This window comes from Delphinus delphis, chromosome 18 (genome assembly GCF_949987515.2).
Source record: "Delphinus delphis chromosome 18, mDelDel1.2, whole genome shotgun sequence".
In the NCBI taxonomy this organism is placed as follows: domain Eukaryota; kingdom Metazoa; phylum Chordata; class Mammalia; order Artiodactyla; family Delphinidae; genus Delphinus; species Delphinus delphis.
Genome location: NC_082700.1, coordinates 66,535,385 through 66,559,587, shown reverse-complemented (window position 1 = coordinate 66,559,587; position 24,203 = coordinate 66,535,385). Strand labels below are relative to the sequence as shown.

The window sequence follows — 24,203 nt, the reverse complement described above, 5'->3', positions numbered from 1 at the left end:
ATGGTTGGATTTTAATTTGCTCGAAATCACATGGTTACCGCAGCAGAATGAGATTCCCGGGCATGTGCCTTAACCAGCAGCTGTTGTTACAGCCACAGAAGCAACACAGCGGTTAGCGATCACCTGCTCTGTCCACACTGCTCTGCTTCCAACAGCACAAGCAGGGCCGGGGAGGGGAGACCCCACCCTCCGTGTGTCTCTGAGGCCAGAGAACAGTCTCCGGGAGGGACGCACACATCTCATCTTTGATCGCCAGGTGGGAGTGGGGGAGACACAGTGGGGAGTCGCCAGATACCAGCTCCTATCTGTGCCGTCCTCTCAACTGAAATTAGAATTCCTCGAGCCCGTTTGAACACCAGAACCATTCGTTTAAATTGGTTAGAATGAAGCAATTAGGCACAGGCAAGAAGATTAATTTCAAGATACAGTCCTTGGATATGATGACATTACGGAACAATTCTCAACACTTCAAGTGTCTCAAACACAATCCAAGCAAATTAATTCAATTGTGAGGCACCTCTTCCCCCGACTATGATCTTTAGAAATGTTTAAGGGTTTTAACTTTGAAGCGGAATGGTAGGACTGACAACCACATTGTTTCACTGTTGTTTTTCTCATCAGGGACGCCTAGATTATTTCTGCAGGTCAGTGGCTATTAGGAACAGTCACCTCCTCAAATACCACGCTGCTCACAAAATGTCACTTCCTAGTGTCCCATAGGAAACCCAACTTCAACTTCTCTTGGGACACGAACCCTTTGGTAATTACTGTCCGTCATAAACATCTGATACAGGAGCAAAGAATCACTGGGGTTACTTTGGTAAAATACGAAGGGGGAAATGTAACCCAATCTGGCAAAGCTCAAAAAAAGAGTTTTAGGTCATGCACCTATTTACACCTTCAAAACTGGGTGAAATCTGACCCTATTTCATGAGATGAAATAGGGTCAGATGCTTTCTTCATACCCCTTTGAAACCAAAGCACTTTTGTTTAGAAGAGAAAGCCTTGAGGGATATATTGTACAGCACAGGGAATCTAGGCTATATATATATACATATATATATATATATATATATATATATATACATATTCTTTTTTAAATTAGGTATCTTTTTTTTTAATTGAAGTATAGTTGATTTACAATACTGGGTAAGTTTCAGGTGTACAGCAAAATGATTCTGTTATATATATTTATATATATATATGTAAACATCTATAGTCTTTAAAAAATTCTTTTCCATTATAGTTTATTACTAGGCAATATTTTATAACAACTTTAAATGGAGTATAACCTATAAACTATTCAATCACTATGTCATGTACCTGAAACTAATATTATATTGTGAACCAACGACTTCAATACAAAAAAAGAAAAAAGTCTTGAGGAAACCTTTGGGGTGATGAATATGTTCACTGTCTTGATTTCACTGACGGTTTCACAGGATATACATATTTAAGAACTTACACGTATTTAAGAACAGCATGCTTTAAATTGCATGTCAGTGATACTTCAATGAAATTGTCAAGAAAAAGAGATGCCTCAATCAAGGGCAGTACAGCGGCAGCGTGATCAAGGGCACACACGCTTCAGAGCGCAGAGTGCTATGTCCTCATGTAAGACACAGGTAGGGGTCCAGGAGCAGTATGTGCGTAGCTGCAAAATTACAGCAGGACACGGACATAGCTTCTGTGAATTTATACAACTGCTACATCTTCTAAGTTAGGTAAATGTGAAACCACAAACAAGCTAACTTAGGTAAAACCCAAATCAGGTTAAAAAAAAAAAACCCAAATTAGGTTAAAAAAATCAGATGACTATCATGGGCAAGTGTGAAAAAGGTGTTTATATTGGGGATCTGAAATCTTGATTCCATTATACTATGTTCAAAGTTAGGTCAACAGAGAGATAGGGATTTCTATGATCCTACAAAGTCAATACCTGCAAACAAACCTGCAGTCTTGGATTCCCCAACCAGAGCAAAGCAAAGGAAATGAAATCTGCAAGTCTGAGGGTCCAGACAGAAACAGGAAACCCTGAGATGAGGTTTGTTTTTCCCTGTTCACCTAAAAATAACTCTCAGAGGTCTTAGCCTGGACCACCCAACTTGCAATCAGAGTTGAAGGGCCAACTCTTATCTCTGCAACACCAAGGGAACCGAGCTGGTTCTAAACGCTCTTACCTGAAACACTAGAATCCCCGTGTTGGCCACAGCCAGGTTGATCTTAGTGCCTTCCCGGTCCTTAGCTGGGTGCAATCGGACGCCGTACATCTCCAGCCTGCGGGCAATCTCCAGGAGCTGGAAATCCGATTCTGCGGGTGTTTGTCCACTGACAAAACAAAAATTCAGGAGAAAGGCCAGGAGATTTGAATTCTCCGTGTCTATGAATTCAAGATTAAGCATCTTCTCTTCGGAAAGAAAAAGGCATTTCATCACCAACAATGGGGCTACCCGATCGGATGACACCCGGCCTCCCATTCATTATAATCCGAAGTTGAGCAACTGGAACAAAAGCTCTATTGCTTGTGTAACACAAAACCCCCAGAAGTCTATCTCAAACTCGGCCAGTTTTTTGGAATCTCAAAGAGTTTCCTTTAAGGTCATATAAAAGCAAAACACGACCATGTTGAAACAAGTTTCCAGTCACTTACAATAGCCCTAAACTTGCAAAGTTCAACACTGTCAAGGCCACTATCACCAAGACTCAAGTGCCTTCCTTGAAAGACAACAACGAAAACAAAAGGAGCAGAGAAGGCTTTGAAAATATCTTATTGATCAAAACAGAAAACCAGAATGGACATGGCACAAAGGTTCTCCATTTTCACAATATTCTTATACTGTCCCTAGTTATCATGTCCTCTTCCTGATTTCCTGCTACTTGGTCTTATACTCTTCCTTTTACTCCAAAGCACGGGGTGTCCTAAATTCCAGTGTTACTCTGGTCTCACAGGAAAGCAAGCAAGGAGCCCAGAGGTCTGGTCTTGAGTGGGTAACCTGTGTTACCAATAGTCCAGGATAAGAAACAACACCCACTGAGCCTCTGTGCTCTCCTCCCTCACCCTTTGTATATTTCCTCCCAATAAGTCACGTGTGTGTGTGTGTGTGTGTGTGTGTGTGTATCCACGTATGTCGAAGGACAGAGAGAAGGAGCTCAAAGCAAGTAGGAAGCAACGAAGGAGACTTACATGTGGTTATGGTGAAATTCCACAATTTTGTCTTCTAGTGCATCTTGCTGAGGTATGTACTTATTTTTTGCTAAATGCTCTCTGTCCGATGCTTCATCAAAATCCCCAATCTCAGCTACAGAGAAAGAGAGAAAGAAAAACCAGCCACATATGATTAATACTTCACAATTTGTTGTACTCCCAGTGGACTGTTCCCCAAGTAGCAAACCAGAAAAACTAGCAGACGACACAAGGCAATCCCAGCCGGTAGGTATCCTAAGGGCTAGATGTGAGAAGCGGTGGCTCTAAGGGCATATTTAACAACCGTGCCAACGTAAGACGACAATTTCGCTTTTTCTCATCTCTACCAGTTGGAAAGAAAACTTCAGAATCATCCATCTCTAGCCATCCGTGTTCCTGGTTTGTCTCTCTCCTCCCCACCCCAACTAGGGGTTCACGTCTACTTCAGGCAGTACATTCCAGTTACGTGGATGAAGGCCTTCTAACTTCTAAATAAGCCCCAGAATTTCAGGGCTTGACAAAATCAACTTTGGAGACACACGTATAGCAATTACTAGTGCAAATCCCAAATGCTTTATCATGTAAAGACGATTATAACTAGGGGTAAACGTACATAATCTAATTTGGTAAACATAAATTCAAGTGTCTTAAATTTTGTGTAGTTGTGTTGTCAGAAATGACAGATCAGATCGCAAATTCTCACAAATTTTTAGTCTACAAGGAAGTGGATGCATAATTTTCTCAAGTCCCCAAATTGCTCTAATCTGGAAAACTAAAGGATAGCGCTTTAAATTAATAATTGTACCTTAACACTAGCTCCAGCTCAGTTTACAGCAATTTAATACAGATGCAGCAGCATGCCTTTATCATATAGTCTGTGTAACAAGCTTAATAAAACGACCAGAGTCCAACTGTTTATAATAAAAGTAAGTAAACCGTTGCCATGAAGCCTAATTTTCACTTTGTCACGTGAAGCAGCTTGTCACACTTTGGGCAACGCACCCCAGTAATCATGCAGGATGTGGCCTCTATGTTGCTATAAATCACAGCCACTGAGAATATTTGCTTGGCACCAGCTGGGCCACTGGAAGAATCAGTCACCCACTAGCTTCTCACTGCCGTGGCAAATCAATAACATCATTTCCTAGTTGCACTTTGTCAACAAATTTCACCTTCCCCGAGTAAAGCTGCCACCCTCCATCACAGGAAACTGGGCAGGAGTGGCCATACTGCCATCCTCCTCACTGGTTTGCCACGGCGCTGGTGACACTGTCTTTTCTGCACTTCCTCCTATCTGGCCTCAAGCAAGCACAGTTCATCTCATTCTTCACAGTAGTGCTGTTGTATCAAGTCCCCGCGCACATCGAATTAGTGAAGACTAAACCATCATTCCCAGGGGAAATACAGGGTTAGGTTCCCGCGAGACTCTGGAAACATTTTCACCAACTAACCTTGTTTTCTGTTGAAAGACATCCTCCTTTATGTACCCTGCTGATTCGTTAACGCTGGACCCAGGGCCAACAGCACTGTAATGCACGTCTGAAAGCAGCTTATCTACACCCGTAAACACCTGTGTTTACTTTCTCCGTGAGGCACATCCAAACCTTCCTGCACTTAGGAACACTACACAGCACTTCAGCAACGATGCTTGGGGGCCATTTAAAACAGGGAAATCAACGAAAAGCACAGAAATGCAAAAAGCGTGGCTCCAAAGAGATCACAAAAAGGACACTTGTTTCCAGTATGACAGCTGAAACCAGGAGGCAGAGCATCACCTCCTCCGACCTCCACTGGGGAGGTGAGGGAGGGGCGACTCCAATTTTTTACCTTCTTGCGCATGTCTGCGAGTAACCGTGAAAGCACTCACAGTGTTGATTCTGGGCTTACAAATACATTTCAGAGAGCGGGTGAATTTGCAAACATGACATCTGCAAATAATGAAGACGGACTGCGTATGGTGGGAGGGAGAGGGGACTCACCTAAATCCTAAATTTCTTACGAGTTTTAAGTTTGGGTTTCTTAACATATATGGATTTTATAACAGAGCCTTTTCCATAATTCAATATGAACGAGCTAAGAATTCCAGTTTTTCCTCTGGCATCAGGGTCAATATGCCTAAACTGTCTTTTCCTCGGAGTCACTTGCTTTTCAACTCCCAAAATGCAAGGGCAACACGACTGTGAAATCCACTTTCTCCCACATGCTCTCGTCTTGGAAACATGGAGGTAGGCACCCCCTTATGTCTGGAGAGTCTGAGAACTGTAATGTGCAAGATACGACTATTTTTAATTAAAGGTGTCGTATTAGCTGATGTATATACTAAATTCCTTAGCAGTGTACTCTTGGCAAAAGAAATAAGAAGACCACCACCCCGCCCCCCAAATCCTGTGAGAAGTCTCATGAGGATGTGTTTGCACAAACTTGTTCTGCCAGGTACAACCCTCAGAAGGGACGCGCACACAACCTGCAGGAATCTAGCCCCACCATGCCTCCTCTGTTACGTCAGGTCCAAATCGTGTTTGATTCTTCTCTTCACCAGCTTGTCCCACTTGGTCTATTCATAATCAACTAGAGAGTATTAAAAGTCTGAAATATATACAGGGGATACCTAAGGCCAGCAACAGAGGAACCAACGAAAACAATTAGACTATGTGAAAGATGACTCCAGGAATTCAAATGAAAGGGAGGAAAATTTTTTTAAAAATCAGATCGCGTGTATAGATACAGAGGAGATGAAAATGTAGCTCACTAGAGATAATTTTCCACCAGCATTAATATCGCTTCTGCAGGAGGGAGATGAGCTGACCTCTCCTACCTTACCGAGGACGTCAATAACTACCAATAATTTAAATGAACACACTGTTCACAGAGGACTCTGTGACATTCCTCCTTCCATGACAGAAGGTACAGGATGCTTAAAAATACAGAAACGGGGCTTTTTAAGTATGAGATTATAGAAACAGTGTGTCACGCGATGGCGCACCACAGAGTATAGAAACAGCAGAGATACTTCTGAACCCACCTATTTCATTTCCTTTGGAGAACTCAAGATTCTCAGGGGATTTTGAGCCCCTTGTTAGTGTCTGGGGCGGAGGGGTCCGTCAGACCAAGCACATGGTTTTCTGGATTCCCGTGACCCTCCACTTCCCATGTGTGCATGTTTAAAAAGGAAGATTCACTCTTTCTTTAAAAAGGAAGGGCCTTAGGAGGAAGGGGCTACAAGACTGAATGGCATCAGGAACAGCTGACTAAATCTCTTCTCTCACCAAAGGCCCAGGGTCAGAGACCTTTGCTGAAGTTGCTATTCCAGCAAGGAAGCTTTATGTCGAAATTTCCCATTGTTTGGAAAGGGAGGGCCCTAGGTGAGTGAGGATGAAGAAAGGAGGGTATATTTATTGCACACCTAACATATGCTGAATATTGATGCTATCATTTCATCTGTTATGAAACAGATTCTATTATCCCCCTGTTCCAAAGGAAAGAGAGGCTGGTGGGTTAGTAACTTGCCAGGGTGAACAACCAACTAACAGAAACGAGGTCTGCCTGATTCAAAGCCCTCCTCTGTCCACTGTCACTGTAAAAAGAGAGAAGACCAAACACGGGAAAGACAAAAGTGATGTAACTTTCTGTGTCAGAGCTTCCTCATTTTAAAATGGGGATAACAGTACTGAGCTCACAGGTTGTTATAAGAATTAAATGAGATAATATACACAGAGCTGGAACATAGTAAAGTTTACAAAGTTTACCTACTTTTTTCTTTTCGGCCTGTCTTTTCTTTCTCACATCATGTTTTCAAATGAATAAGAAAACATCCATCTACTAAGTCTGGCAGGTAGTCAACAATGGCATTGCACAAAAAAGAAGATAAGCATGGTCTCTAGAAACACCTCATCATTTTGGACGAAGGTAATTTGTTGACTACTGGGAGTGACCCTTCCTACAAACCTGTGGAAAGCGTGTTAACCGGGCAGTCATCTGGACAGGACGGGGCTGATTATATGGGGCTACTCTGTATACAATGGAAATTTCAGAATGATGTGCCAGCACAATTTTTTTTATACTAGTGCTTTTAGATGTTGACCTTGGTCTGTATACATAACTTCCTTCCTGAAACATAATGTGTATATTCCATTTCAAGTAACTTCTGCCTTGACCAAGACCAAAAAAAAAATGCCCAGGTGAGTCGTCAGGAAGCCTTCGAATGAGCACAATCTAACTTATCCTTTGTCTAGAGGAAGAAAGTTAAAAGATGTAGCTTCAAGCATCACTTGGGTTCCGTCCAGTTTCATGTGTCTTGGTTTACTGAACTCTCGAGCAGAATACAAGAAGGGAAATCTTTGACAGTTTTATGTCTGAAGGCTAATGGGCCATATTCGATGATGAATGTTAAATGCAAGAACAGGACAGAACGAGTTTAGTCTACTTTGCCACCGTGTATCCGAGCTTCTCCTTTGAGTCAACTGAGTTTTCAACAAACGCATAGTCCTTAGAAAGAGGAGACAAACAGCAGAACACAAAATTCCCAGGTCCGCGTTTGGTGGGGGAGTCCATATACACAAAGTTAGGAGGACTGTTTTCCACCCCTTGGGTTTCATGCTAATAGCAGCAGTGTAAGACAAAGACATTATTGCTTTCAGTGGATGTCAGTTTTCTCCCCACCAGGCAGATCACTGTGTTATTTCCCACATGATTTCTGAAGGAAACCAACGGAACTTACATTGCACAATGTGTGAGACCAAGAGGGCAGCGCTGGTGTCACTACACGTCAGCCTGCCTTGAGCCAGGTCCTGCTTCACCTGCAGAGCAAACAGGTACCTGCGAATACGAAGAGAGATGGGCGTCAGACACATAGAGATGGGTGTCAAGCAAGAGGGCGGGGAGGTTTGGCAACAAAGTCAGCCTCACTTTGCTCACTGGCAACTTGCCCACACAGTGAGGACCTAAAGAAATATAAGCCGAAGAACAAGAAAGTCTGCACAGGAAGGATGAATTCCTGGTGCTACTGGCTGCAGTGTAACTATTCACACCTCCCTTCAAGCACCGGGAGACATATGCTGCAATCTTTCCGCACAATGAGTAATGCATTTCATTTTATATGGAGAGATACAGCCGTAAGTAATTAAGACTATAGCTTACCACCTTATTTTTGCGAGTATAGCACACATTTAAAATTTTTTCACAGATCAGTCAAATATACTAAAAAAAACGGCTTTATGGCTCAGACAATAACAGTAGGCTATCATGGTTAGGAAGAGCCTTGCCAATGGAACTGGAAACACAAGAGTGTCTTTTTTTCGGGAGCACAGGCTCCGGATGCGCAGGCTCAGCGGCCATGGCTCAAGGGCCTAGCCACTCCGCGGCATGTGGGATCTTCCCGGACCGGGGCACGAACCTGCGTCCCGTGCATCGGCAGGCGGACTCCCAACCACTGTGCCACCAGGGAAGCCCCACAAGAGTGTCTTTTTTTGTGGTGTAATAAGTCACTCAGCTTCTTCCATAAGCCTCAGTTGCCAGATCTTTAAAAATCAATTTATTTAAAAATTCTTTTCTTTATGAAGTAAAATAAAGCAAGTAACATTTTTGGTGGAAGAAAAAAGTATAAATCAAAGAAATTAAGTAAAAACAGTGCGATGTTAAAATCGATTTGAGAATATCAATATGAACGCATAGATTTTTTTTTTCTTTCGGTATGCGGGCCTCTCACTGTTATGGCCTCTCCTGTTGCGGAGCACAGGCTCCGGACGCGCAGGCTCAGCGGCCATGGCTCACAGGTGCAGCCGCTCCGCAGCACATGGAATCTTCCCGGACCAGGGCACGAACCCGCGTCCCCTGCATCGGCAGGCGGACTCTCAACCACTGCGCCACCAGGGAAGCACAGATTTTTAGAAAGATATTTGCTAGATTTGCCCACTGTCTAGAAGGAGCGTGACTTCAGCAGCAACCCTTAGCAACCAGATTCTGGCTCTCACACAACTAACCATGAGAAGGATACAGAGGTAGGACCTTGCAGAAATGGTAGGTTCCAGGTGTGGGGCAGAGGAAGGTACAAAGCAAGCCTGGAAGATCTAGTTATGCCAGAGAGCAAGGCAGCTTGCAAATATAAATGGGTTATATTAAAAGGGGAAAAAAAAAACCTTGAAGGGGCGGCCACTGGCCAAAGTTGTGACAACTTGAGTAGCAATAAAGAATGATTAAAGTGAACTGAAACACATGGAACTAATAAAACTTTATGAGTCCATTATAATAGTCATAAAAATAGAAAGCAGAAAAAGTAGAATGTATCACCATTTGAGGAGTCTATTCAAGAAATTCTTTTTTAGGAAACTGGTAATCCAAGGCAAAAACTTGGGCATGTAATCTGCCTCTCCAGTAGGAAGGGTATTTCAGGATATACAGACAATCTAAGTAGACGGGGCAAAGTTCTACTTTACAGAAGAACACCGACAAATAACACAGCAAAAATAACATAATTATAAAACCCTCATCCCACACCTCTAAAGAAATGACTGACTTGGCAAGGATTGTTAATCAGTATAAAAACCACTTAGGAGTTTGGACATTTGCATACAAAGTCATATGACTTTCCTTCACAATGGAAAGGTCAGAATGTCACCACCCTTAACTCAGTGATCAATCTCAGCATCGCTAATGAAACAGGGAACACACGACATCACTTAGGATGGGATTCTAGCCAAGAATGTTTAACTTGTATCCCTTAGAACTAAGGTCTAGTTGGCAGGAAATACAGAAGACAGGAATAAGCTAAACAGGAGGCAACCAGACAAATTTAGCAGGTAGCTTTTTTTTTTTTTTTTTGCGGTACGCGGGCCTCTCACTGTTGTGGCCTCTCCCACTGCGGAGCACAGGCTCCGGACACGCAGGCTCAGCGGCCATGGCTCACGGGCCCAGCCGCCCCGCGGCACGTGGGATCTTCCCGGACCGGGGCATGAACCCCTGTCCCCCGCGTCGGCAGGCGGACTCTCAACCACTGTGCCACCAGGGAAGCCCCGGGTAGGCTATGTTATAGTATGACCGGTTCAGTTTCTTCAACAAGATGGTATCACGAAGAGAAAAAAAAAAAGGGACTCTGCTAGATTAAGAGGTCCAAAGGGCATAACAACCAGATGGAACGTGGTCCTACAGTGAATTTCACGTTAGATGAGCAGATATAAATGACATCTGGGGAACAAAGGGGGACATTTGAGTACGGCCAGGGTACCAGATGAGATGAACAGTACATGTATATGCACAGGAAAAATCAGAAAGGCTCTCTCACTGATGTGTTAATGCTCAGCTCTGGGCAGCAAGAACACAGCAGTTTTATCTTCTTAGTCTTCTTTACCTGTATACTCTAACTTTCTACACTGTACATTCGCTACTTTTGTAATAACAAAGGGTTCTTTTTGTTTTTTAAAAAAAGGGCTTTTTTTTTTTAAGAAGATGTTGGGGGTAGGAGTTTATTAATTAATTAATTTTTGCTGTGTTGGGTCTTCGTTTCTGTGCGTGGGCTTCCTCTAGTTGTGGCAAGCGGGGGCCACTCTTCATCGCGGTGTGCGGGCCTCTCACTATCGCGGCCTCTCTTGTTGCAGAACACAGGCTCCAGACGCGCAGGCTCAGTAGTTGTGGCTCACGGGCCTAGTTTCTCTGCGGCATGTGAGATCCTCCCAGACCAGAGCTCGAACCCGTGTCCCCTGCATTAGCAGGCAGATTCTCAACCACTGCACCACCCGGGAAGCCCAAAGAAAGGGCTTTTAACACGACTAACCATAGAGGTGGCCTTAAGAATTAAATGAGATAATACATGGAAAGCATAGTGACCAGAATGAAAACATTCAGTATATGTTAGCAATTTTTTTTTTAAATAAAAGAAAAATGAATCCCCTTTAAGTCGTTTAGGAAATTCCACGATTAAGAACTAAAGAACTACAGAGGCATTCTGTAACCAGAAAAAAAAAAAAAAAAAAAAAAACACCCACAGATCCACTAGTTGACAACAGTTGACCTTTATCCACCCCCCCAATGTAATGTTTATTCATTCATTCATTCACTTTCTTTTCTCTCTCTGTCTCTCTCTCCTTGGAAAGTCAAAGTAGAGAATGGCAGAGCATATAAAGTAATCACAACATCAGCACATAGGTTTATATGGGAAGATGTGGCACAAACCGTATCTCTGGATTAGGCAGTGGTTATTGTTTCTTGAAGCCAACACTCAGAACGACAGGCTTTAATTCTTATCTGTGTGGTTAGTTTTTACCTAAGTAGGAAGAATGTATGTTTTAAAAGCATGATGTTCCGAATATGGTAACAGCTACCAGTACAAACACAGGATGCTGTGTCCAGGGATAGACTCAGGGTCATGGCGACAGGCTTCGGGGCCTCTGGGGAGGGTCTCCTGTGGGTGGCGACACGGCGCTGGGTTCCGAGAGCTCACCTATTTAGACAGAGGACGAGCGCCCCGTTGCCAACTGCAGGAGGACTTTGTCACTCCCTGATTACGCTGACTTGTGCTAAGGCCCTTGTAATCTGAGAAAGACCTTCCTGGGTACCGTCTCATCTTCTCGTAAAGACAGCTGTAAGTCCCGCACGCTGGCTGCAGGGCTAACTTTAGAAATTCCGCAGCACCTTTTGCATTCTAAACTGAAGCAGCTCCAATCAAATTCACATGAAGGGCTCAAAACGGAATCAACTCTCCTTGGAGGAAGGATGGGATGTGAGGAGGGAGGCGATGACAGCGGCAAGGCCAATCAGAGGGCTGTCACTTCCAGGGACCACAGGGGAGGAAATCACACCCATCTTGATGCCATGGTTTAAACACGCCTGTTTCAATTTATTTCACCCGGGAGCTCTTCGTCTTTCTTTCCTTATTCAGTGTACAGTACGACGTCTCTGGCAGCCAAAGGGCAACACTGCAGCAGGCCCCGCAGAGCAGCAAATTCTGATAGGTCCCCTGCACCTTTAAGAACACAGCCAAGTAGAAACTGGATCCCACGTCAGATGCGATGCTCAGAGAGTAGTGGAGTACGTCTGACCTCACCAGCACAGCCAAGTGATTCTGAGCTCTGCCAGAAGCAAGCCTGCTAACTTCTTTTCTAAAGACCCCTCCCCCAAGCGGTTTTAAACTTGCATCTGGGAGTCAGTACTTTTCTCCTTCTAGATGCCTGAGCCCTGGTGTCAGTAGGACAAGAGCTCCAGTGAGAGGGTAGTTCAATAAATAGAAAGGAATTCAGCTTCTTGTTTAACAGCAAAGTGCAATTTAATCTTCGATCTATATAAATGGGAAGCCGAAAGCTATTCCTGGAGGCCCGAAGAATCAGCTGCAGCTCCAGTCACTTAAAGTCACTGAACTGCGGGCCCGTTTCTGTCTGTCTCACTCTTGTCTGCACCTCCTTCGCCTATGAAGTAGTGTCCATATAGGGCTTCTCCCAAAGCCTCCCTCCTTCACCATCTGCCATAGAAAACTGCCTGGCATCTCAATGGTCCCATCCTTAAATGTCTGCTTGAATAGGAATTTGAGAGTGTGGGAGACCACCACTTTGGATCTGGGAAGTCGCCTTCCCGGCATACCTTGTGACAAAGCGGAAAGCAACGGGGACCTTCTAAACTTCCTATCAATTTTATCACCCCAGAGCCAAAGGAATTCTCTCCTCGGAAAAGATGTCCAAAATGTCAGTTAACACTGGGAGCCAGAAAACAGCGACAACAAACCCCCGAACCTGCTACGTCCAGCTGAGCTTGTGTCACTTGAGGAATTTATCAGATCGGTCGGAACAGCTGGCAAAATACCAGGCACACACACACGGCTTGACGCTCACAAGCTGTCTGGAATTTTAAAAGGAGGACCAGAATGGTAGAAAATCACACATCTCTAGAGATGATGATTCACAAAAACTGAAAAGGTGCAAAACTCACTGCAAAGTAGAATGGGGAGAAAGGACTGGGGTTGGGGGGCAGTGGTAATTCACGCCGCCGACTTCCTAAGCAGGATGACGGCCCAGTGAAACGCGGGAGGAAAAGGCACGCTACTGACCAACGGCTGGACTGGCCTTCAGATTCATTTCAATATTCTGAGCTTCGAGCAACATACTTTCGACAACAGGAAAACCAGCCCCGGAAGCTGAGACACGGCAGCCCCGATAAGGACACGGCACGAAGATGCTACTGGTGTCGGCAGCTTGGAACTCAGGCGGCAGCCCCAGCTGCCCCTTCTCCACGGGAAGCGCCCTAGCCGAGGCGTGTGGTTCCCAGAAGGCTGACGGCCTCTGCAGCTCCTGGCCACTTGGCTGCTTCACTCATTTGAGGGGTGAAAGCAGAGGTAAACTATCAACGGTGACTCATTGAGAACACGCAAAGCCATGGGAAGAGTCTTTGCCTTCCTCTCTTTCTGGAATCGCACGTTCGTGTACCTGGTGCCCCTCCTGACGCAGCCCTGGGATGTCCAGCAGGGACCTCAAACACGAGCTGGCAGAACCAAACCCTTGACTCTCCACCCTCCCCCAGTCCTCTACTTCCCTCCACCCTTTCGCATTCTAGTCGTCACCCATCCATCTAGTTGCTGCTTAAGTCAAAATCTTAAGCATCCCTTCTCCTCCCCTCAGCCCCCACCCACAGCCCGTCACAAATTCAAATCGACCCCGCCTCCAGCACGTGCTCCAAATGCACGTGTTTTCTCCATTTCCACTCCTACCGCCTCCGTTGCCGCCACCATCTTGGCCTGGGTGACTGCCATCTCTTCCTGTCATCCTCCCCTCGGTATCTCTGGCAACCAGTGTCTCAACACTACGTGTATCGGGCCTCTGCCCCGCCTCAGTGCACTTCACCCTCAATGTTCCTGCCACGAGAGCCCTCTTTTAGGTAACTGAACGCCTGGAGCTTGTTTCTGCCTTGGGCACTGCCTAACCGTTCCTTCTCCCTGGAGAGCTCTTCCTCTGAAAATGACTGACAGATCCTTGTCGCTTTCTCAGCCCAAGCATCCCGGACCAAGCACTGTAAAGTCATCACCCGTCACCTTCTATCACATCATCTACTCCCATTACCATTATCTGATATTTTTCTTGTTTATTTAATCATTGTGTCTGTTCCCCTGAAAGTCAGGCCGGTCTCTTCACCACTATGCTCCCCGTTCCTGGAACAAGGCTTGCACACCACGTATACTCCATCAATACTGTTGACCGAATGTTTTCATCTCCTTGATAAATGACGAACCATTTAACAAACTCAACCACGCAAAATACTGGGCTCTCAACCCAGAGGGACAAGAAAGATGTGACAGCCCTCATCTTGAACAGCTGAAGCTGGAAAGGCATGTGTGGCAGGAATCTGGCTGGTCAGACTAGTGCAGTGTAGTCCTGAAAGGGAGGCGTTTTATCTTCGCATGTTCCCACCAGGCTCTGCTCTCTTTTGGAATACCACGTGTCTTGCTGTCAATTATAAAATGAGTAGTAGCAGGGATGAAGATGCGGGTGATGGTGATGAGGATGATGGAGGCTGTCGCTCATCGCATCCCTGCTGGGTTCCGGGCACTCTATGCATACGAGTACTCATCCTCAAAACCACGCTGGCCAAGCAAGCACTACGGTCGCGTTGACACGGGAATTAACAGAGGTGCAGGGGCGTTTGGTAACCGGCTGGTCACACAGTTACCAGGGGCAGGGCTTGGCCACACTCCTCCCACTTGGCCACACCTTCAAAGAAACTGACGTACAGTTTATGTCGATTCACCCACTGCAGCAACAGAGAGAAACTGAGTTCACATCTTGGTTTCACAGAAGAGATTCATTTCCCAAAACTGTCTTGTGATGTGACAGGTATAAGAGGGGGAAATACGACAGTAACAGATTATAAGCCCAGATACTTCATAGCACAGCCTTCGAGAAACCAGCTTTCAGGGAAACTGTGGTACTTTCTTTCTTCCCATGTTTGTAAACACAGCTGGGAGGGAGGAAGGTTAAACTGTCAAGCACAGAGCAGATGCTGGTCAAGGAAACACTGGGAAAATGTCTCATCAGTTGACTTAGAACATTCACTCTCTCTGCTCCACAGCAAAAAATACCCAGTTTCCAAACCACTAACCTTGTGAGTTCTTCTTGGAGTTGTGTGTGGTCAGGTGGAAAGAATTTCACCACAAACTTAACAACGACATGCTTTGGCCCTAGAAAGGGGGGAAAAAGCAGTAAAGCATTTATTGATTTGTCTTTCAAATGCCATTAAAGATGTAAGAGGGTATATTAGAAACCAAACAATAAGTCTTACTCCGAGCTGCCCAGAGCACTTCTGCCAACATCCAAGTCACTTAATAGCTAGTTACGTTGGTTACTAATTCGCATTTTCGTATTGTGGGGAGACAGACACCTGTTTGGGTTTCTTTAAAATTATATTTTTTTGGCCACACCGCACAGCATGTAGGATCTTAGTTCCCCGACCTGGGATGGAACCCACGCCCACTGCGCTGGAAGCACGGAGTCTCAACTACTGGACCCCCAGGGAAGTTCCAGATACCCGGTTTTTAAAAATACTGTGACAGGCGCATTACATTGAGGCATCAAACTTTTCCCCTGGAGACGTAAATTGTACCCAGATTTTAAAAGCACGCATGTGTCTTCAAAAATTTATCTGTCTGCTTCAGTCCAAATACAGGCTTTAGACAGCCTAAGGAAGAGATAACGAAAAGGTAAATCAGTTACGTGATTTATTATTTCTAACTCTCTCCAAGGTACAGCGGCTACTGTGTTCATCACAGTCAGTCAAAGCCTTTACTAAGTGTCTCATACACTATCTTATCGATAAGTTCCAACGAAATTAGGAAGCAGATCTGGGAGGGGGTGGGCAGGGTAAGACTGGGAATGAGACAGGTAACTTTCCAGAATTCAAACAGAACATCAAATAGATTATAGAATAATAATTTGTAACCTGAGTCAGAGTTTATTTTGCTGTATAAGCCACGATACAAAAGCAATCTTACAGGTTCTGCCATTTGGACTAACAGCAGAAGTTTATGTTCTATTATGAAATACAAGGTATTATGATGAAATCCAAATTTTAACAGCAGTTAAAAGTATAAAAGTAAAAAATGGCTTTTTTGCTCTACCTTTCACCATCACAAAAGATGTTGTACTTTAATTTTTATAACACACTCAAATTTAGGGGAAAAAAACCCAAATGATGTATCATAAGATGAAGATGTTGGCAATACGTACAAAATTAGGAGGAAAAAAAACAAGGCACAGGAACACTGAAACCAAGAGAAGCCGGGCTTCTTCCCGCTGACCACTCTAAAAATTAACAGAAATCCTCGCGTGGCAATTCTGGATCACAAGATAGCAAGAACAAAATGGGGAAGATGGGAAGGTCTAGCTCGTTCTTCCCAGCAATTTTCACAGATGGGGAATTAAATGAGGCTACTTGGATCCTTAGAAAACCCGAAGCTAGGAAGATGCTAGCACTAGTGCCAAATGACAGCTCTGTCACACGGGCCGAGTCTTAGCCCACAGAGATGAAAAGGAGAGCCTCTGCTCCGGTGCTAAACCAAACCACAGCCGCTGAACTGGGTCTGACACTTTTCCACCATCAGCAGCTCCCATCGCAGGTTACTGAGGGAACAAATGTCATCATTTTAGATGCTGTGCTTCCTCCAGCCTTCAGGCCTAGCGGCTTCTCACAGCAATGTGTCCTCCACACTTAGTCCTAGGCCAGCCACCCTATAAACGCTGAACAACGGCTGTTTCGTTTTCTGCATTAACGATTGCTTAATTTAAATGATAGAAGATCAATATCAATTTCAACTGCATAAGGGCCACTCAACACAGTGTGCCTGTTTATTACAGCCACATAAATTGCTGTAAGCAGCCTGGTGGGGTTTCTTTTCTTTAAATAAACTTAGTTTGTTTATTTATTTTTGGCTGTGTTGGGTCTTCGTGGTGGTGCGCGGGCTTCTCACTGCGGTGGCTTCTCGTGTTGCGGAGCACGGCTCTAGTTGCACGGGCTTCGGTAGTTGTGGCACTCAGGCTCAGTAGTTGTGGCTCGCAGGCTCTAGAGCACAGGTTCGGTAGTTGCGGCGCACGGGCCTAGCTGCTCCGCGGCATGTGGGATCTTCCCGGACCAGGGCTCGAACCCGTGTCCCTTACACTGGCAGGCGGATTCTTAACCATTGCACTGGTGGGGTTTCTTAATCAGACATAAAACCGACCCCAAGAGGTATTGTGTGATTGTTCAACTAAAGGAATGCAGTTTTGTTACCATCCTCAGTCTCTTGCCTGGTCTCTGGCTGCAGTGAGGGACAACTTGGGATGAACTGGAGAAGAGAACTTGTCTCTTAACTTGACCTCACAGCGGAGAGAGGGGAGGATGGTCTGGTGCTGACGCACAATGAGAAGGGAGGGAAAAAGCAAGTGTTCCCTTTCCTTACTTCTCTCCTAGACCCTCCTTTATCTTTCCTTCGACAACATGGTCTAAATGCAAGGCAGACTCCCTTCTGTCCTGCTTGCCAATCTCTCTCTCACACACACACACACACACACACACACACACACTCACACACACTTTTGCGCACCTTATTTTTCCAAACACCACTTGCATTCTGATCTCACAGGCTTTGAAAAGGCAGCACAGAAAACCTCATAGCAATTTTATGAATAAATGGTTCCACCTCCCCTCTTCCAAAGTGACAGTAAGAAACATGAGCACGGACTGGACGAGCTCAACTGCTCTGGGCCTCAAGAACCGGCTTTAGTCTTAATTAAAATGACATTTGTTTTCCAAGTTTTGATTACCGAATTGTTTTATATTAAAATTGCAGAAGATACATTTAATAGTACGTGGATTAGTGGATGCTGAAACGCAATCACGGGGTAAAAAAAGAAAGTATGGCCCCAGTGCTTGACACCACAGGGCAGACGACGCCTAGATGAGGAAGACGTCTGGCTTTATATTTGACATCACTGTTAAACAGGCGGGGGTGGGGTGGTGGGGGGTGGGGTGGTGGGGGGGTGGGGGTGGGGGGTTATACTTACTTCTAATCTGCTTGACAATAGGCTTTAAGAGATCCAGCCACACCTACAAAGGAAAAGAGAACAGACTGAGACACCAATTCTCAATGAGAGAGTGCAAGTATTTTGAGACTCCACTAGGAGCTGTTTAAAATCAAAATATTTTTGAGGATTTGAAGCGGTCTGTGCCTTTTTTTCCCCTCCAGAATGCCATAACTTACATTGTCTCCCATGTTTATAGAACGGATCCGAACTTGCTAATATTATCCCTGAGCTTGAAAATTAAAAATCTCTCCTAGATGCAAACAGTGCACGGTTCACTAAGAATTTTTCTATTCTCGCTGGTACTTTGATCACAGTTAGCTATTCAGCAAATATTAACGCATGATTGCACATCTGGCTATAAATGGAGTAAAATACGCGTGCTCCTTAGTGAAACAAAATCCATGTACACAGATGTACGTACAGAACAGCACATCTTTGAGGGGTACGGAAAGGGAGTGAGTATTTATAGAACATACTTTTGCACACGGCTCCATCCATAAGCTATTTACCTCTCGAAGCAAGGCGAGAGGATTCCTGTTCGTCAGGAGAGAAATCTGAGACGTGGAGAGGCTCAGTAATTTGTCCCAGGCCCTCAGCTAGAATGTGGCAGAGCTAGGACTGAAATCAGGTTTGTCCCACTTCAAAGTCCAGACTCTTTTCACACACATTCTCCTTAGCATGCAATTCAAGCGGCAAAATGTTAAAAGGAGAGAGAAACCAGTTGTCATTAATAAAGTATAAGTTAACCCTTGAACTTGTGATCATGTGAAAGGGTTCTACGGAAGCTCACATTTGCATATATGATTTTTAAAAAGTTAATGGGATTAATGTAAAGAGGGTTTTGTAAGTAAGTATGAAAAAGAGAAACACTCCTAAAGAAAATTATGCAAAGAATAACAGGTAATTGGTGAAGGAAAAATGCCAATGGCTAACAAGAGAATGTCCAAGTTCAGGAGTAACTTGCACTACAAATGCAAATTTAATCAAATACCATTTCCACCCATTAAATACGCATCTAGATATGCAGTGCATGTCTGTATTTCATAAACCCAGACGTGGCGAGGGTGCCGGGAAGCGGACGCTGCCCTGCGCTACTGGTGCACGTATGAACTGGCACAACGTTTCTGGAGACCAATTAGGGAATAATTATCTAAACCCCTTCATCCCGTAACTTGACTTCTGATGAACTATTTGAGAGTGTGGGAAAATGTGTTTGGGAGGTGGGAAGATGGGTGATTTCTTCTTTTCTTCTGCCTTTCTATATCATCCAAATTACCTTCAATGATCACTCAGAATTCTCATGAGGAAAAAAGTAAAAAAATTTAAGTGTCTATTTATTCAGGTTCATCTTCCCCACCACCGTTTCAAATAAATATGATTTTCTAATGAGATTCTCATTTCTATATTCCCCGTCCCCTGCCACTCTGTTATACGAGAAAAACAATAAAGGCATTAGTTGACTTAGGATCATCTCCACTGTCACATTCATAAGACTCAACCTTAAAATGAGAGAATAATCATTCAAAACAACAATCGTCGTTTGTGAGATGAACTATTTTCCTCCCAAGAATCCTAAACGATGGCAAAAAAATCTCCATTTGACAGATGAGAAAAGTGGGATTCAGACCACAGCTGCCCAGGGCTGGGACTCAAACCCTGTTCTTCAAACCCATTTATTCATTCAACAACACATCACTGTGTCGCTCTGCTGGGTTCTGGGAATACAAGGATAGGAGACCAATCATGGTGCCTGCTTCATGGAGCATATGGTCTAGTGAGAAAGACAGGAAACAAAACCTTCCCAAGACAAGTAAAGAAGCACCTGAGACAAAGGAAACAAGGGGGAGACCCAGAAGACTCTGAATGTCAGGATAGAGAGGTTTGATCCAGTCACAGGTGCGGGAGAGGCAGGAGGAAGCCTTCCCTGAAGGTGACATTGTGCTGAAATCTCAAGAGAAGTGAGAAGAAGCTAGGAAGACATGCAGTAAAAACACCTGTCCAGGTGACTTAACATTAGGGGAGACCAACATGACAGCAGAACAAGGTTGGTGGGTCAGGAAGGGGCCAGACCCTACAGAGGCCACGTTAAGACACTTCATCGTTATCCTGAGAACACTGGGAAGAATTTTAAATATGGGGCTGATACGATCAGATTTGCACTTTGAAAGGATTACGCTGGCAGTGTGAGAACAGAAAGGGGGGGTCAGAACAGACGCAGGTTACCTGCTGCAGTCGTCCAGGCAAGAGAGGATGGTGTTTTGGACCAGGAGGGCAGAAGCAGAGTTGGGGAAAATTAGGTGGAATCAAGAAAAATGTAACATGGACTTCCCTGGTGGCACAGCGGTTAAGAATCCGCCTGCCAATGCAGGGGACACGGGTTCGAGCCCTGGTCCGGGAAGATCCCACACGCTGCGGAGCAACAAAGCCCGCGTGCCACAACTACTGAGCCTCTGCTCTAGAGCCCGCACGCCTAGAGCCCGCGCTCTGCAACAAGAGAAGCCACCGCAGTGAGAAGCCCGCGCACCGCAATGAAGAGTAGCCCCCGCTCGCCACAACTAGAGAGAGCCCGCGTGCAACAACGAAGGCCAAACGCAGCCAAAAATAAATAAATAAAATAAATAAATTTTTTTAAAAAAAGAAAGAAAGGAAAGAAAAATGTAACAGGTAAAATCCAGTGGGATTTACCGATGGGCTAGATGTGGTGGCCGAGAAGGAGACAATAACCAGAATGATGACACTGAGATTTCTGCGGTAGGCATCTGGATGGATGCCGCTGCCAATCAGAGACAGGGAGTACTGCAAGAGGGCCAGGACGGAGGGGTTCTAGACACTTTCATTCTAGGAGGTGCCCTTGGATTTCATGAGGAAGAAACAGTATGAAAATGGTGGGACACACTCATCCAAAGCTCAGAGAAGCCTGGGCGGGAGATCTCACATTTAGAGGCTGCCAGCACTGTGACTCCATGAAGACAAGACAGCCTCATGGAGCCCAGAGGATGAAATGCATCAGCACTGATGACGCGTCTACCTTAGAACGGCCGACGGGAGCAGACAAGGACAGAAGGAACGTAAGGAGAGAGTCACGTCACGGTAGCCACAGGAAGACAGTGTTTCCAGAAGGAAGAACATCAAGAGCTGTTGAAGGATCAAACAAGATGAGAGCTAGAGTATCTGCTGGTCAGTGGACCTGGAGAGGGGCCTGAAAGTCTAGTGGACGGCGAGGAGACAGGAAGGATGAACAGCTTTTCCAAGAAGCTTGGCTGTGAAGGAAGAGGCCAGAGAATGGGTGTGTGGAGGAGGGGGAAGAATCAAATAAAGGTACTGTTGGGGCTTCCCTGGTGGTGCAGTGGTTGAGAGTCCACCTGCCAGTGCAGGGGACGCGTGTTCGTGCCCCGGTCCGGGAGGATCCCGCGTGCCGCGGAGTGGCTGGGCCCGTGAGCCATGGCCGCTGCGCCTGTGCGTCCGGAGCCTGTGCTCCGCAACGGGAGAGGCCACAACAGTAAGAGGCCCGCGTACCGCAAAAAAAATAAATAAATAATAAAAGTACTATTGATTTGCTTGTCTTCTACAGGAAGGACCTGGGGGTGCTTAAAAAGGGGAGGGGTTGGGACTTCCCTGGCGGTCCAGTGGTTAAGAATTTGTACTTCACTGCAGAGAGCAGGGGTTCAATCCCTGGTCAGGGAACTAGGATCCCGCATGCCACGTGCTGTGGCCAAAAAAAAAGGCGGAGGGAGGGCCTGAGAGTATGAGTAAGAAGATAACAATATCCTAAGACACCTAGGATGGTGTGGAAAGATAGCTCTAAAACATAGGGCACTGGGGACAGAAGGAAGAGCTTTTCCAGTGGCGGCAGGGAGGGAGCAGAAAGGCTAATGGCAGATGTACGTCAGTTTACACTTCTGCGCCAGGAAGATAAGACAGTTCCTCTTTGACACCATCCGTTTACCCCTGTAAAACCTGAGGGTTGAAGGATGTGGGCGAGTGGAGAAGAGTTGACACAGTTGTGTTTGCGTGCGAGAGAATTAACCGAAGAACTCTAGAGGGATTTCCTGTAGCTACTGAGCGTCCACTCGTGAGCCTGCCAGCCTGTGCTCTGTCGGCCTCCAAGCCTGCCTCAGGGGAACCACCTCTGAGGTCTTCCACCGTTGCCAATTCTGCCACAGAATCTGCCTAAACTTCTGCAAACCACTCAGGACCAAACAGATATGCTCTGGCAACACAGCAGCCAATTTTATGAATTGTTTAAAACATCTCTCTTCTGTTTTTGGCATTTCTGTGGAATTCATCAAATACAAGCACCAATTTGAGCCAACTGAGCATGTGGTTTTAAACCCTGAAGGCCTGGGAACATCACACTGGCCTGAATTCGCCTGTCCAGTAGAGTTTTACGGCAAGAACGCCCCAAGACATCGGTTACATCACAGCTAAACTGGCCTGGGTGGGAAAGCGGGGCCCACAAGACCCTCTCCATTCACCAGTCAGATTGATATTTGCAGAGCTGAGAGGAAAGGCCTTGCGTGATAAGGACTTAAACCACTAAAAAAGGATGAGCTGGAGGGAGCAGGAAGAAAAATAGGGTTGCTGCTCGACTAAAGGGCTGAAGTTCGTCTAGGTCATCCTAGACAAATCACTTCTTCATTCAACCTAAGCAGAACAGAAACAAGTTCCGGATGAATTAAAAAGGCAACAAAAGCACCATAATCTTTCTTTTCCTGCCAACGGATCTCTGGAGGGTCACAACTGTAATCGTCCATCTCTAACCTCACCCCCGCAACTCCTTCAACCAAGCCACACATTCCTGTTCTTACTAAAATCATGCTGCCGGTCTCCGGAGCACGGCTACAGATCCACATGACCTGACTGCAGAGGGATGTGGTTAAAACGAATGGGCTTCTAGAAATGCCACACCTAGTCAGGAGGACTCACGGAATCAAGGAACTCCCCCTGCTGGGATCTGAAGGCCTATAAGTAAGAGTTTGCTCAAGCTGTCATAACAAAGTACCACAGACTGGGTGGCTTAAACAACAGAAATCGACTTCCTCCCAGTTCTGGAGGCGGAAGGTGTCCCAGGTTTGGTTTCTCCTGAGGCCTCTCTCATTGGCTTGCAGACGACCGCCTTCTGGCTGTGTCCTCACAAGGTCTCCTCTCTGTGCACACAGGCTCTCATGTCCCCTGGGTATCTCCCAGTTTCCTCTTCTTAAAATGATACTGTTCAGACTGGACTAGGGCCCACTCCCCCAGCCCCATTTTAACTTAATCACCCCTCTCAAGGCCCCGTCTTCAAGGACCGCCACATTCTGAGGTGCTGGGCGTCACAGCTTCAACAGACACATTTTCGGGGGACACAATTCAGCTCATGACACCTATCTTCCACAATTTAGTTTCAACACAGCTTTTCAGCCCCATCTTCCCCTGCTTGCCTCCATTTCAGTCAGCCTCCCTATTTTCCTTTGATACCCTGTTAAATGTTACCTTCCCCTTTTGGAGTGTGTTTTCTGCACTGAAATACTCTTCGAGAAGAAAGGCTTTAACGCCTAGGCATCAAAGGCAAAGCAAGACGGATCGCTGTCCCCGGAGCCTTTATGTTCTTTTCCTAAACATCTTTTTCCCCTATTCTTTGGTGAGTGACAATTCAGTTGGATTTTGTAGGCAGCTAAAATATCTGAGGTATTTTGGAAAGGGTCTTATTAAAAAAGAGTCACTTACATGACATTGGGCAGGGGGACAGCCAAGAGTCCATTTCCTGAGCACCTACTGTGTGCCAGGCATTGGATAGGTGCTTTATACACTCTCATTTAATATTCACAACAATGTGGTTGTTTTACACACGAAGGAAGCCAAGCTCAGAGAGCTTACTGAAGTTGCCCAAGGTCAAACGGCTGGGATTCCACTTCAAGTCCATCTGACTCCACACCTGTGCTTTTTCTGCAACATAATATGCTGCTCCTCTAAAAAGACTCAACAAAAGTTCATCTTTCTTCTTATTTCGAAGT

At 45.4% G+C, this 24,203-nt stretch overlaps 1 protein-coding gene across 1 annotated transcript in view; it reads right to left on the bottom strand.

Annotated features, from left to right (window-relative positions):
- The window catches only part of FARP1 (FERM, ARH/RhoGEF and pleckstrin domain protein 1), a 297,961-nt gene that overhangs the window by 68,210 nt on the left and 205,548 nt on the right, over positions 1-24,203 (bottom strand). The window contains exons 4-8 of the mRNA XM_059995749.1: positions 18,190-18,232; positions 15,254-15,332; positions 7,902-7,999; positions 3,185-3,299; positions 2,181-2,328 (exon numbers count right to left, since the gene is read on the bottom strand). Of these exons, the coding sequence (XP_059851732.1) occupies positions 2,181-2,328; positions 3,185-3,299; positions 7,902-7,999; positions 15,254-15,332; positions 18,190-18,232 (483 nt within the window). The remainder of the gene's footprint in view (positions 1-2,180; positions 2,329-3,184; positions 3,300-7,901; positions 8,000-15,253; positions 15,333-18,189; positions 18,233-24,203) is intronic.